Source organism: Coffea eugenioides, chromosome 8 (genome assembly GCF_003713205.1).
Source record: "Coffea eugenioides isolate CCC68of chromosome 8, Ceug_1.0, whole genome shotgun sequence".
NCBI lineage: Eukaryota > Viridiplantae > Streptophyta > Magnoliopsida > Gentianales > Rubiaceae > Coffea > Coffea eugenioides.
The window spans coordinates 17509525-17522093 of record NC_040042.1 but is presented as its reverse complement, the minus strand read 5'-3'; the positions used below and the strand labels follow the sequence as shown (position 1 = coordinate 17522093).

The following is a 12569-nucleotide window of genomic DNA, read 5'->3' as shown; positions in this document are numbered from 1 at the left end:
TCATTATTTTCATTGTTGAAAATACTTTTTCCATTATAGCATTAGCAACAGGAATAATCAAACTTAATTTCAAAAGCTCATACACCAAATAATAAACATAATCTTTCTTTTTGCCACCTACTTTCGAGCAAGACCAATTGATAGGTTGCGATTTATTCAATTATTTTATTACTAATTTCTCCTATTATCTAACCCGATGTGGATTAATTATTGGATTCTACTCACTTTTGGTATTTTGCACTTATTTCAGGGAGTAGAATGAAAATATGATAAAAAGTGCCAATTTGATAGAAAAGAAGTCCAAGCCACAGAGTGACCCCAGGGGAAATTTTGGAAAAGACAAAAATCTTTGGGTCCTTTCTTTTGGGCATCGGCTGAAGCGAAGAAGGGTTGGTTCCTTTCCCTGGGGAGCCGCCGCATATCTGGAGCAGGAGATAAAAACCAGAAATTGCAGAGGATTAGGGGGACTTAGCTTAGTTTTCGGTTGACTTTTCCTTGTTAGCTTTATAGTAGCTTTTTCTTTTGGCATGTCAGGGGAATTAGGGGATTGAACCACTTTTCGTAGTCCCTCGTTTTTTCTTTATTCCTTCGGCCGAATTGAATTCGTGCGAGCAAGAACAATGGCCGCAGCTGTTGTTTCAATTTTGCATGGGTTTTCCGCACCAAACATGAACTAATTTCTCCACTCTAGTCAAGGAGCAATGGAGGCTTTGGTTCGCCTAAACTTATGAGATCGATTTAATTTTATCTTTTTCTTTTATTTATTGGTATTCGCATATCCCTTGATTGCAGTGTTCATGATTATTTAATTAATTGATTGCTTTGGATCCGGATAATTAGTTAATTTGGTAATCTATTGTCAATTGGAACGTTAAATCTGTAATTGTTTAATTGTCTCAAAATAGTGATAACTGACACGATTAGATTCGTGTCAGGGGGATACGCGGGCTAATTTGAAATAACCTTGGTAGTGCGTTATTTGGTTAGAATAGGGCTCCTCTAATACGTAAGGCAATTGGGAAATTAAATCTTACGGGCGTATCTAGAATTATTTCCTAATTAGAGCAGTGATTAACGGGCGTACCTTGATCACCGACACAGTAAGGAGGGGTTGACTGTCATCGCTTGTTTGACAGTTATAACCTACTTATCAGTAAATAATTGGAATTGGCTTTGCATCAATGATCAATTAGGTGAACCATTGCTGAAGTTATTTCTTGGCTAGATCTTTAATTAATATTACCTTGATTTTAGCGAATTGCCATTTGACTTTTAGTTGTCTACTTTATTTTATTTTTAATTGTTTTCTTGTGTTAATTGATTTAGGCTTTTAATTATTGTTACTCTAAGTTCAGTGAATTGTTGTTTAATTTCTAGTTAATTATTTATTTTTATTTTCTTATTTGAATTTAATTGATTGTCGTCGTTCCTATAAAATCATCCCCTGTGTTATTTTGGATTTCTTAAGAGACAAATATACCCAGTCCCTAAGGATACGACCCTACTTGCCCTGTCTCAAATTCATAATTATTTGTGAAAAAAATCATCCCATTCGGGTATATCGGATCAAGCAAACTCTTCGGGAACAGGGTGAATCAAGTAACCCATTGCACACCTAGAGTCCCTGCTCCAATACTTGGAATTGGGTTTTGGTTATTTTAACTGGCAATTAGGTTTAATTTTATTATTATGCAGGTTTCGACACCCTGTCAATTTTTTGGCGCCATTGCCGGGGCTGGCGTTATTATTTGTTTCTTTTTAAATTCATTTTTTGATCTAACTTTCTGGTGTTTTTCAAGTGTATGCCTCGTTCTTCTCATACAGGTGAATTAATTTTCGACCCAGAGGTAGAGAAGACTGTGCGTAGGACAAGAAAAGAGACCAGACAGCTCGAAGAAGAGCACTCCAGTGCTACATCTCAGAGACTTGAGCCAGAAGTTGAACCAACAGATTCGTTTGGAGACACTTCGAGTGACTTTGACCAGGAGGAAGGAACCATGGCTAATGTACGAACGTTGAGGGAGTTGGCTGCTCCTGATTTAAATCAGCAGCCTTTAGGCATTACCTTCCCCACCCTAAATGATAACACTCCATTTGAACTAAAATCTGGACTGATTCATCTTTTACTCTCTTTTCATGGTTTACCAGGTGAAGAGCCGTATAAGCATCTGCAGGAGTTTGATGTCGTGTGCAATAGTATGAAACCCTCGGGAATCACAGAAGAGCAAATAAAAATGAGGACATTTCCCTTTTTCTTGAAGGATTCTGCAAAGGACTGGCTGTACTATCTGCCACCAGGTAGCATAATCACGTGGAACCAATTGAAGAAAAAATTTTTAGATAAATATTTTCCTGCGTCCAGGGCTGTAAGTCTAAGGAAAGAAATTTGCGGGATCAAACAGCACCCAGGGGAGTCACTCTATGAGTATTGGGAGCGGTTCAAGAAGTTGTGCAACAAGTGCCCCCAGCACCAAATAAGTGAGCAGTTGCTCATACAGTATTTTTATGAGGGGCTCCTTTTCAGAGACAGGAGCATAATTGATGCTGCAAGTGGAGGGCATTGGTGAACAAAACCCCTCGGGAAGCAAGGGAGTTAATAGAGGGGATGACAGAGAATTCACAACAATTCGGTACGAGGGAGGATGTCTCAATACGCAAGGTGAATGAGGTAGAGACATCCTCTATCCAGCAGCAGCTAACTAAGTTGACCTTGTTTGTTAGGCAACTGGCTGTAGGAAATGCATCTCAGGCCAAGGTGTGCGGGATTTGCACTGGTATGGATCATTCTACAGACATGTGTCCAATGATGCAAGAGGAGGGTGCAGAGCAAGTGAACATGACAGGTCACGTGCCCGCGCCAAGAAGGCCCTATGACCCCTATTCAAGTACCTACAACCCTGGTTGGAGGGACCACCCTAACCTCAGTTATGGAGGGAACATGCAGTCCAATCTCGTGCCTAATAGACAACAAGGGAACCAGCAGCAGTACCAACCCCGACCACCTCCGCCACCGAGCTCTAGTCCATCTTTGGAGGAGATGATGAAACAACTGAAAGCAACCATCTCGCAAAATCAGCAAAGGACGGACTCCGAAATGCAGGACATAAGAAATCAGATGAGCAAAATGGCCACAAAAATCAACCGTTTGGAGTCCCAAGTAAATGGAAGATTGCCATCCCAACCTGAACTGAACCTAAAGAACGTAAGTACAATGACTTTAAGGAGCGGGAAGGAAATTCAGGGGCCCGAACTCATGACTCCAAAGGATAAGGACGAAGAGAAGATTGAGAAAGAACTTGAGGCAGAGAATACAAGCACCAAAAATCCAACGGGACTCCCTAACCTGATTATAGATGTTAAAACTAATCCCCCTCCATTTCCTTGCAGGTTGGAGAAACCGAAGAAGCAGGACAAAGAGAAGAAGATCCTAGAGGTGTTTCGCAAGGTAGAGATCAATATCCCCTTATTAGATGCCATCAAACAAGTGCTGAAATATGCAAAATTTTTGAGAGACCTATGTGTCAACCGAAAGCGGCTGAGGGGAGACAAAAAGATCATTGTTGGGGAGAATGTGTCAGCAGTTCTCCAAAGGAAACTTCCACCAAAGTGCGGGGATCCAGGTAGGTTTACTGTCCCATGTAAGATAGGTAATACTCTAATTAGGAATACCCTGCTGGACTTAGGAGTATCGATCAACGTAATGCCTAAATCTATATATGCTTCTCTGAACCTTGGTCCATTAAAAGAAATCGAGATAATAATTCAATTAGCTGACCGAACAAATGCATACCCTGATGGGTTGATAGAAGATGTGCTGGTTAAAGTTAATGAATTGATATTCCCGGCTGACTTTTATGTACTTGACATGGATGATGATCATTCCCCTGACCCCTCACTTTTGCTACTAGGTAGACCCTTTTTTAGCACAGCACAGACAAAAATTGACGTTAATAAGGGTACATTGTCCATAGAATTTGATGGAGAACTAGTCCACTTTAATATTTTCGATACAATGGAACATCCTGTTAACTCTCACACTGTGTTTGCTATTCATGCTATTAATCCCTCTGTGCAAGAATTTTCTGAATTTGCTTGTAGGGATAAATTCAAATTTACTGAGAACAAGTATAAGGGGATAAAAGCACTGTATGAGGTGAAATGGAATAGAAAATTAAGAAAGGAGGCTGCCCTCAAAGGCTATTTGGATCCTGGAGTAGGGCCACCGATTTCCAGGAAAACTGAGTTACACCCAGATTGAAGAGTGGTGTTCAATATCTAGCCAAAGACGTTAAAGAAAGGCGCTCATTGGGAGACAACCCAATTATTTCTTTTAATTGTTGTTTTGATTTCGTGTGATAGTTTAAATATGTTTTCCTTGAATTTGACTGATTTCGGGTTTCAATTTTCGTTTTTGATGATTTGCAGGTGTCTCTCTGTCATGACGTGCCCGCGTCATGACGTCTGGAGAGCTCACGGTCAGAATTGTCGAAAAGGGTTCATGCCCTCATGACGTGCCCGCGTCATGACCCATGAAGAGCTCAAGGTCAGAGAGCTCCCCCGTTCTCATTCCGTGCCTTCGTCAGAGAGCTAAAGGTTGAGTTTTGCAATTTTTATAGGAAAAAAATTTAATTTAAAAAAATTAATTAAATATTAAAAAAAAACTACAAATTTTTTTTTTTCCTTTTCACCGTAGCTTAAATTTCCAAAAAAAAAAAAATCTCTTTCTTTTTCCTTCTTTTCTTTTCTTTCTTTTCTTTCTTTTTCTTTCTTTCTTTCTTCTTCTTTCTTTCTTCTTTCTTTCTTCCCTGCTGCCCCTGTTCGCCCTTTCTTTCTTTTCCTCTGCGCACGCCGCCGTCGCTTACTCCACCTCACCCGCTGTCCGCGCGGAAACTGCAACAGTTCCGCCTCGCCCACCTCGCAAGCGCCGCCATCGAGCGCCGTACCAGACCACCAGCTCGCGCTCGCCCCTCGCGTCTCACTCTGTTTCTCCTCCGCAGCTCCCTTGCCAGATCCACCTGCGCGCGCCGCCGCTGCTGGAGTTCGCGTCACTCCACCTCACCCGCTGTCCGTACGGAAGCCGCAGCAGTGCCGCCCTCCCTTTCTTTCGCACACCATCCCTCCACCTTTGACCACTGCCCTCCTCGCCAGATCACCGCCGCTACTACTACGGACGCTGTCTGCCATCACCACCTGTCAAACAAATTGACGGGTGGAGGTAGTGCTGTTCACCTCCGTCACTAATATTTTTCTGGATTTTAAACTGCTGGAGTTGTTGCCATTTTCTTAGGTTTCTGGGTGGATATTAGCAAGTGGTATATTGCTTGATTTTCTTTACCTGTGCCGTGCTTGGAGTTTCTATTGCATGTTTTGATTACAGTTGGATTTATCAGTGTTTTGGGCTGCCTATTTGAATTGCTTCTTCCCTGTGTGTTTGGTCAGTTGTTTGCTTGAATACCCAAACCCTTGTGCTTATATTTGCTCCCAATTGAGTTATGTATTAGACTTTCTAATTGGTGACAACTTTTGGGCTTTAGGGATGAGTTCATTTTGTCATTATTTCCTACCTTGTTGGGGTCATTTTTGGTATCACTTGAGTCTATTTTCCTGCCTTCTGTCTTGAGTCCATTGGAGTGACGTGAGTTGAGTAATTTCTGCTTTTGTTTGTTGATTTGGAAGATTACTGTGCCACTTTCATTGCTTATTGCTTAGTGATTACGTCTAATTAACAATGTGTATAGCATGGTGCAGAATTTGGCAGCATTCATGCAGCATGCGAGTCTTATGCCTCAATTTGGGTACCACCCACCACTTTGACCCCACTTCAGGGAAGTTTTGTTACCCTCTCCCCTACTTGTGATGTTAATTTGCTATATTGAGGGCAATGTATTGTTTAGGTGTGGGGGGGATCAGATCAGTTGTGGTTTTAGTTTTAGTAGTTTTTAGTTTTTAGGTGTTTTTCCTTTATTTTTAGTTTGTTATTTGTCTAGCTTTCGTTTACTTTCCGTCATTTATCTGTCTAGCTCTCCTATGACTGCCGAGTTTGATGTCGGATTGTTGCCTCTATTTCTGCTATTGCCACATTTTAATAATAAAAGTGTATCAAGTTAATGTGGTTGAGTCCAAAAACATCTCTTTGGTGAATATCGGTGATTATTTTACTCTTATAATTTTTGGTTAACTTTCCTAGGTATAGGGAATGATTGTTGGCATTTTCATGTGAATTGGTCCGGTTATTAATCTCAGTTCTCCATGTTTGAAAATGAGGCTAGCTGATATAAATTCTCTTTTGATTTTTGTGTTATTTTGAGTTTTTGTGTTATTTGGCTGTGAATAAGAGTTGATTGTACTCCGCTAGTCTTTACTATCGAGTAACCGGGGATCTTCACCAAAAGTGTCGATTCTCGCGTCAAAAAGTAGTAATTGCTATGAGTACGTGGTCACGTGGCGATAGAAGCTGAGTAACCGAGCTCTTTCATCTAACAAATGTCAGAGTTCGCGTCAAAAGGCTCCAATGGCTAGCGACTAAGTCTTTTGGCACAATTGAGAAAAGCAAAAAATCAAAAAAAAAAGAGGGAAGTAAAAAAAATGTTAAAAAGAAAAAAAAACGAAGGTTGTGTTCGTGTATAATAATAGTCAGCTTGCCGATTTATGGATTTAATGTTGAGATTTTGGTTAATAGTTTGACCATTTGCTGATAAATGTTGTGCGTCATTCTTTTTTCTTAGATTAGTTAACCTGAAATTGGAGGAGTTTGTGGTTTAGAAGCTAACCGGAGTGATGTTTCTTGGACTTGACCATTGATGCTTGATTATTATTTTTCTTGGTATCTTGGCAATTTTGTGGATAGAGCAATAGCCACTATCAAATATTGGTGTTTGTTTGCTGTTCTCATGCTTGAGGACAAGCATGGTTTAGGTGTGGGGGGAATTGATAGGTTGCGATTTATTCAATTATTTTATTATTAATTTCTCCTATTATCTAACCCGATGTGGATTAATTATTGGATTCTACTCACTTTTGGTATTTTGCACTTATTTCAGGGAGTAAAATGAAAATATGATAAAAAGTACCAATTTGATAGAAAAGAAGGCCAAGCCACAGAGTAACCCCAGGGGCAATTTTGGAAAAGACAAAAATCTTTGGGCCCTTTCTTTTGGGCATCGGCTGAAGCGAAGAAGGGTTGGTTCCTTTCCCTGGGGAGCCGCCGCATATCTGGAGCAGGAGATAAAAACCAGAAATTGCAGAGGATTAGGGGGACTTAGCTTAGTTTTTGGTTGACTTTTCCTTGTTAGCTTTATAGTAGCTTTTTCTTTTGGCATGTCAGGGGAATTAGGGGATTGAACCACTTTTCGTAGTCCCTTGTTTTTTCTTTATTCCTTCGGCCGAATTGAATTTGCGCGAGCAAGAACAATGGCCGCAGCTGTTGTTTCAATTTTGCATGGGTTTTCCGCACCAAACATAAACTAATTTCTCCACTCTAGTCAAGGAGCAACGGAGGCTTTGGTTCGCCTAAACTTGTGAGATCGATTTAATTTTATCTTTTTCTTTTATTTATTGGTATTCGCATATCCCTTGATTGCAGTGTTCATGATTATTTAATTAATTGATTGTTTTGGATCCGGATAATTAGTTAATTTGGTAATCTATTGTCAATTGGGACGTTAAATCCGTAATTGTTTAATTGTCTCAAAATAGTGACAACTGGCATGATTAGATTCGTGTCAGGGGGATACGCGGGCTAATCTGAAATAACCCTTGTTGTGAGAACCCGTAAATTTCCTTATTTCTAGGCCTTATTTTAATTATTCGCACGCCTTTTATGCATTTTCTTTATTAGAAAATTTTCTAAATAATGTTTATGAGTAAATATAGTTTTTAGAAGATTTTTCTAGTATCGGTTAGATTTTGAGAAAGTAAGAACGTATATCGGACGTGGGACCCGCTAGTGCGGAAAGTTCGGTCAAATTCGGCCAATTAAGTTAAGTTTGGGATACAGAGTTTAATTTACGAGGTGCGAAGAGATAATTAGAGGTTGTTATATGAATGAGAGTGAAGAGACAAAAGGATAACCATGTATTAATTATAGTGACAAGTGTCACTTGGAGAGCTAGTCTTACTTTTGACCACTATTCATACTTTACCAAATAAATCAAAAATTGACCCAAAAATCATCCAAAAATTGCAAGCTTTGGCCGACCCTCTCCAAGGCAAAAGAAAGGAAAACTCTTCAATTTCTTCCTTCTCTTTCTTGCTCAATCTCACAAATTAACCGTTAGAATCTTGATTTACTCCATAAAAACCCTTAAGTGAGTGGTTGTGAGGTGATTAGGGAAGTGGTTTGGAAGCTTAAGGTGCTAAGTTGCTCTCGTTCTTGGGTTGTTAAGGTGAGTAACTAAGGGACACTTCTTGCAACTCAATAATGCTTATTTATTGTCATGTGTGAGGTGAATTGATGATTTTAGGTGTTGATTCATGACTTTTGGTAGAATTTGATGCATTTTCTATTTAATCATGAATTTTTCTGTTTTCATATGATTACTATTGTGTGGCCTTGTATGATGGTTGGAAATGATCTAGAATAGAGCTAGAATGCGTAAATTGTGGTTGTTGCGGAAAATTTCCGCATTTCCCGGAAAATTTCAGAAGTTAGGGTTTCAATTCAACCATTCTGCCCGGTACTGTTCCTCATAGTTAGAGGCCGAATTAGCCTTGGGTTGAAACATGAAAGTTGTAGGGAATAACATTTTATAGATGCCTGCAAAATTTCAGGCCAATAGGAACAACGTAGCCTGTGAAAAAACTGAAATACCCCTGCTGCCCTGTTTCTGTCCGAACTTGGTAATCAGCTTTGGTAATTGGTTAATTTGATTGGGAATGCTTCTAATTTGGTTGTTGATGTCTTCTTAAGAATTGTAGCCTTGTATCTTAGCTTTCGTATGGCTTTGGAATCACTTGATTTGGACTTAGGTAGCCTGACTTATGATGTTTGAGCCAGAATGCGGTTTGTAAACCTGTTTTGACGGTGCTGGTTTGGTATGTTGCATTTTTGACCTGGTTGCACTAGAAACTGGACTGAGTAGCCTTCTTCAACATTGTAGCCCTACCTTTTAGCTTCGAAACGGTGTGTATTTCACCTCCATCTGATAATCGTAGTGCCAATGGTGCCAAAACCACAAAATGATGTCAAAAACTGTTTCTATGGTTTAGAGCTTAATTCCATTTCCGGATTTCCCTGGTTTACTCTAGTGCTTATACATTCTTATGGGGCCCTATTTTGGTAGTATGTGGAATTGGTTTATGACTTGTAATCGAGTCTTATTGTGCTTATTTGAATATTTTAGGGCGTGACGGTGAGTAAAGACGCTCTTTGGGCGGAAGTTTACGAAATTCCACTTGCTTGCTTGGTGAGTGTACTACTCACTTGCTTGTTACTGTGTGGCTTTGTTTATTTGAACTGGATGCCTTGAATGCTTATTTGCACTGTTGAAACTGATTAAAGTGAGGGTGTACTTGATCGCCCTTACCCCCTTTTGTATTATACACGACTGTCTACTGTTTCACTATGGTACTTGAAATGTACATGGAAAACTGGATTTGGTGTCGTTTGGACGAGGATCCAACGGCTTTTACTGTTACTACTGAGCTCAACCCCATTGGTAGTCGATTGAATCGAGCTAGCGAGGGCTTGGTCGTGAAAGTTGACGAGCCATGGGGACTGTTATATGGAATCTTGTAGTAGTGAAACTCTTGATTCCGGTATACTCGAGTATTACCGAATTTCTACTGTTTGGAGTTCGGGCCCGGTAGGGGTATGTTGGGTGGAAGGAATGGACGTAAAGTGGAGTCTATGGTTGGTTACTCTTAAACATTGACGGAGGGTCAATGAGGTCCGATCAAGAATGCAAGCGAGGAAAGGGGCTCTTGAGAGCCGCCCGTATCCTTTTATCAACACTATTGATGTGGCATTTGCTTACTTTTGATGTATTGGAATGAGAAGCTTGATGCTTATATGAACTTTGCTGCTTGAGTGATAATATGTCACTGGGCGTAAGCTCACTCTGTTCCTTTTGTTTTCCTTATAGGAAATTGATTACTTTTGGAATGGTTGTACATGTAGGTTGCCGAGTTGAGCTTATGTAAATGTATTTTTGAATAGCTCCTTTTGGGCAAAACCCTAACTGTAGTTTGATCTAATTATCTCGCTTTTGTTTTGTAAATTACAAACGTATGTATATAACACTGCTTAACCCTGTTTATGGGTCTTATTTGGTTTGGAAATATTTTTCCGAGTTATATGACATGGCACCCACTACTCACCGACGATTTGATTTGCGTTTGGCTATCTTGCGATTTCGACTTGTGTGAGCGCGTATTATTTTCCCGAAACGTCTTAGATCGTGTTTGCCTGCACCGTTAGTCCTGGCGAGAGCTGAACAGACAGTCCGCTAACCTATTTGGTTCGCCTTAGGGGAAAGTGGGGCTGTCACACTGGTAGTGCATTATTTGGTTAGAATAGGGCTCCTCTAATACGTAAGGCAATTGCGAAATTAAATCTTATGGGCGTACCTAGGATTATTTCCTAATTAGAGCAGTGATTAACGGGCGTACCTTGATCACCGACACAGTAAGGAGGGGTTGACTGTCATCGTTTGTTTGACAGTTATAACCTACTTATCAGTAAATAATTGGAATTGGCTTTGCATCAATGATCAATTAGGTGAACCATTGCTGAAGTTATTTCTTGGCTAGATCTTTAATTAATATTACCTTGATTTTAGTGAATTGCCATTTGACTTTTAGTTGCCTACTTTATTTTATTTTTAATTGTTTTCTTGTGTTAATTGATTTAGGCTTTTAATTATTGTTACTCTAAGTTCAGTGAATTGTTGTTTAATTTCTAGTTAATTATTTATTTTTATTTTCTTATTTGAATTTAATTGATTGTCGTCGTTCCTATAAAATCACCCCCTGTGTTACTTTGGATTTCTTAAGAGACAAATATACCCAGTCCCTAAGGATACGACCCTACTTGCCCTGTCTACAAATTCATAATTATTTGTGAAAAAAATCATCCCATTCGGGTATATCGGATCAAGCAAACTCTTCGGGAACATGGTGAATCAAGTAACCCATTGCACACCTAGAGTCCCTGCTCCAGTACTTGGAATTGGGTTTTGGTCATTTTAACTGGCAATTAGGTTTAATTTTATTATTGTGCAGGCTTCGACACCCTGTCAATTTTTGGCGCAAGGCCAATCTTGCTACTTAACTTCAAAAATTGCTTTGCAAGTTGCTTGTGTGTCCTTAACAGCCACAATCAATTGTAGATTCTTTACCAACCTTTATTTGCAAATGCCATTATTTAGGTGTTTTTCTTGGAATTTCACAAAAATCCTGTGTAGAGTCATCCGTATAAGCTCTTTTAACAAAGTTTTGTACAAGCAAAATCTTAAATTATACTCGAGTGGAACTAGGGTATGGCAAAATCTTAAATAACAAAGGTCTTCTATAGTTCAAGTCCTGATAAAATGTGTACTATAGGACCCAATTGGGTACGTACAGGAAGGGACCTCAATGAGCCACTTTTAGTACTACATAGTTTTTCTCTTTTTAACGCGCTAGTACGATGTTGGATCCATTTGAGTGCATGGAGATTAACCCATCAATCATTGTAGAGGGCAGTGTCTTTCAAATTAGCCTAGACTTCTTGGTTGGACCTGTTCAATGGAACCACTCTGTTGGCACGCTAGGCAAAGCCAAACAGCACATTAAGCATGTTTGGATTGCAAGTTTTTGAAATTTGTATAGAGAAACATACTATAGCAATATGATTTATGTGAAATAAAAACTAATTATAAAATATGTTGAGAGAATTTTATTTTTTTTTTACGAAAACTCACCATCGATGCAAGGTTTAAAATGAGTAAAACCTAATCAGTTGGATCGGTTTTTGGAGTTCGATAGTATATTTTGTTTAAAATTACATATTTGAATGTCATTTTGTGGCTACAAGGTCTTAATTAAATTATGGTTACCTAGTTTAACTTAATTTGAAGTATTAGTAATGTTTTATTAGGTTCTTGTACTGTTTGTGGCTTATTAACGGTTCTAATATTATATTTTAGGGTAAAATGCATTTGTCATGAGCAAACTATTTCAAATAAAATTTCACTTTAACTGTGTATTAATTTTTTGTGTCAAATTCACCTATTACGTTTCTAAATACGTATCGCATTGGGTTGAAATATTCTCATACTTTAAAACGTAAGCATCCAAAATAAAAATACACAAGTGCAATTTGAGATGTAATGACATCATGGAAGATTATAAAATGTATATAGCCCTCCGTAAGAAGGAAAATAACTACTTGAACCAACAAAGAAATATGAAAGAGAAGACGGAGAAAACCAGTTGACCCAGCCGGCTGAACCAATCACACCAACCAACCCAGGAATTGGTGAACTCAAACGATTTTCTGACAGTGCTGGTTTTGAAGACATTGCTTTAGGATTGACAACATTTTTAGTAAATTCAAGTAACATTTGAGCTCAACACAAGAGATTGGACTC

At 39.1% G+C, this 12569-nt stretch overlaps 1 protein-coding gene and 1 non-coding gene across 2 annotated transcripts; one reads left to right on the top strand and one right to left on the bottom strand.

Moving 5' to 3' along the window:
- Positions 1-2369: 2369 nt before the first annotated feature.
- Positions 2370-2476, bottom strand: LOC113781789. Its single transcript, XR_003469694.1, has one exon. It is a non-coding gene; the product is annotated as a small nucleolar RNA R71 (small nucleolar RNA).
- Positions 2477-2605: 129 nt separating this feature from the next.
- LOC113780351 lies at positions 2606-4258 on the top strand. Its single transcript, XM_027326158.1, has 2 exons — positions 2606-4041; positions 4099-4258. The coding sequence occupies exons 1-2, from the start codon at positions 2606-2608 to the stop codon at positions 4256-4258; spliced, it is 1596 nt and encodes a 531-aa protein (XP_027181959.1).
- The last annotated feature ends 8311 nt before the right edge of the window (positions 4259-12569 follow it).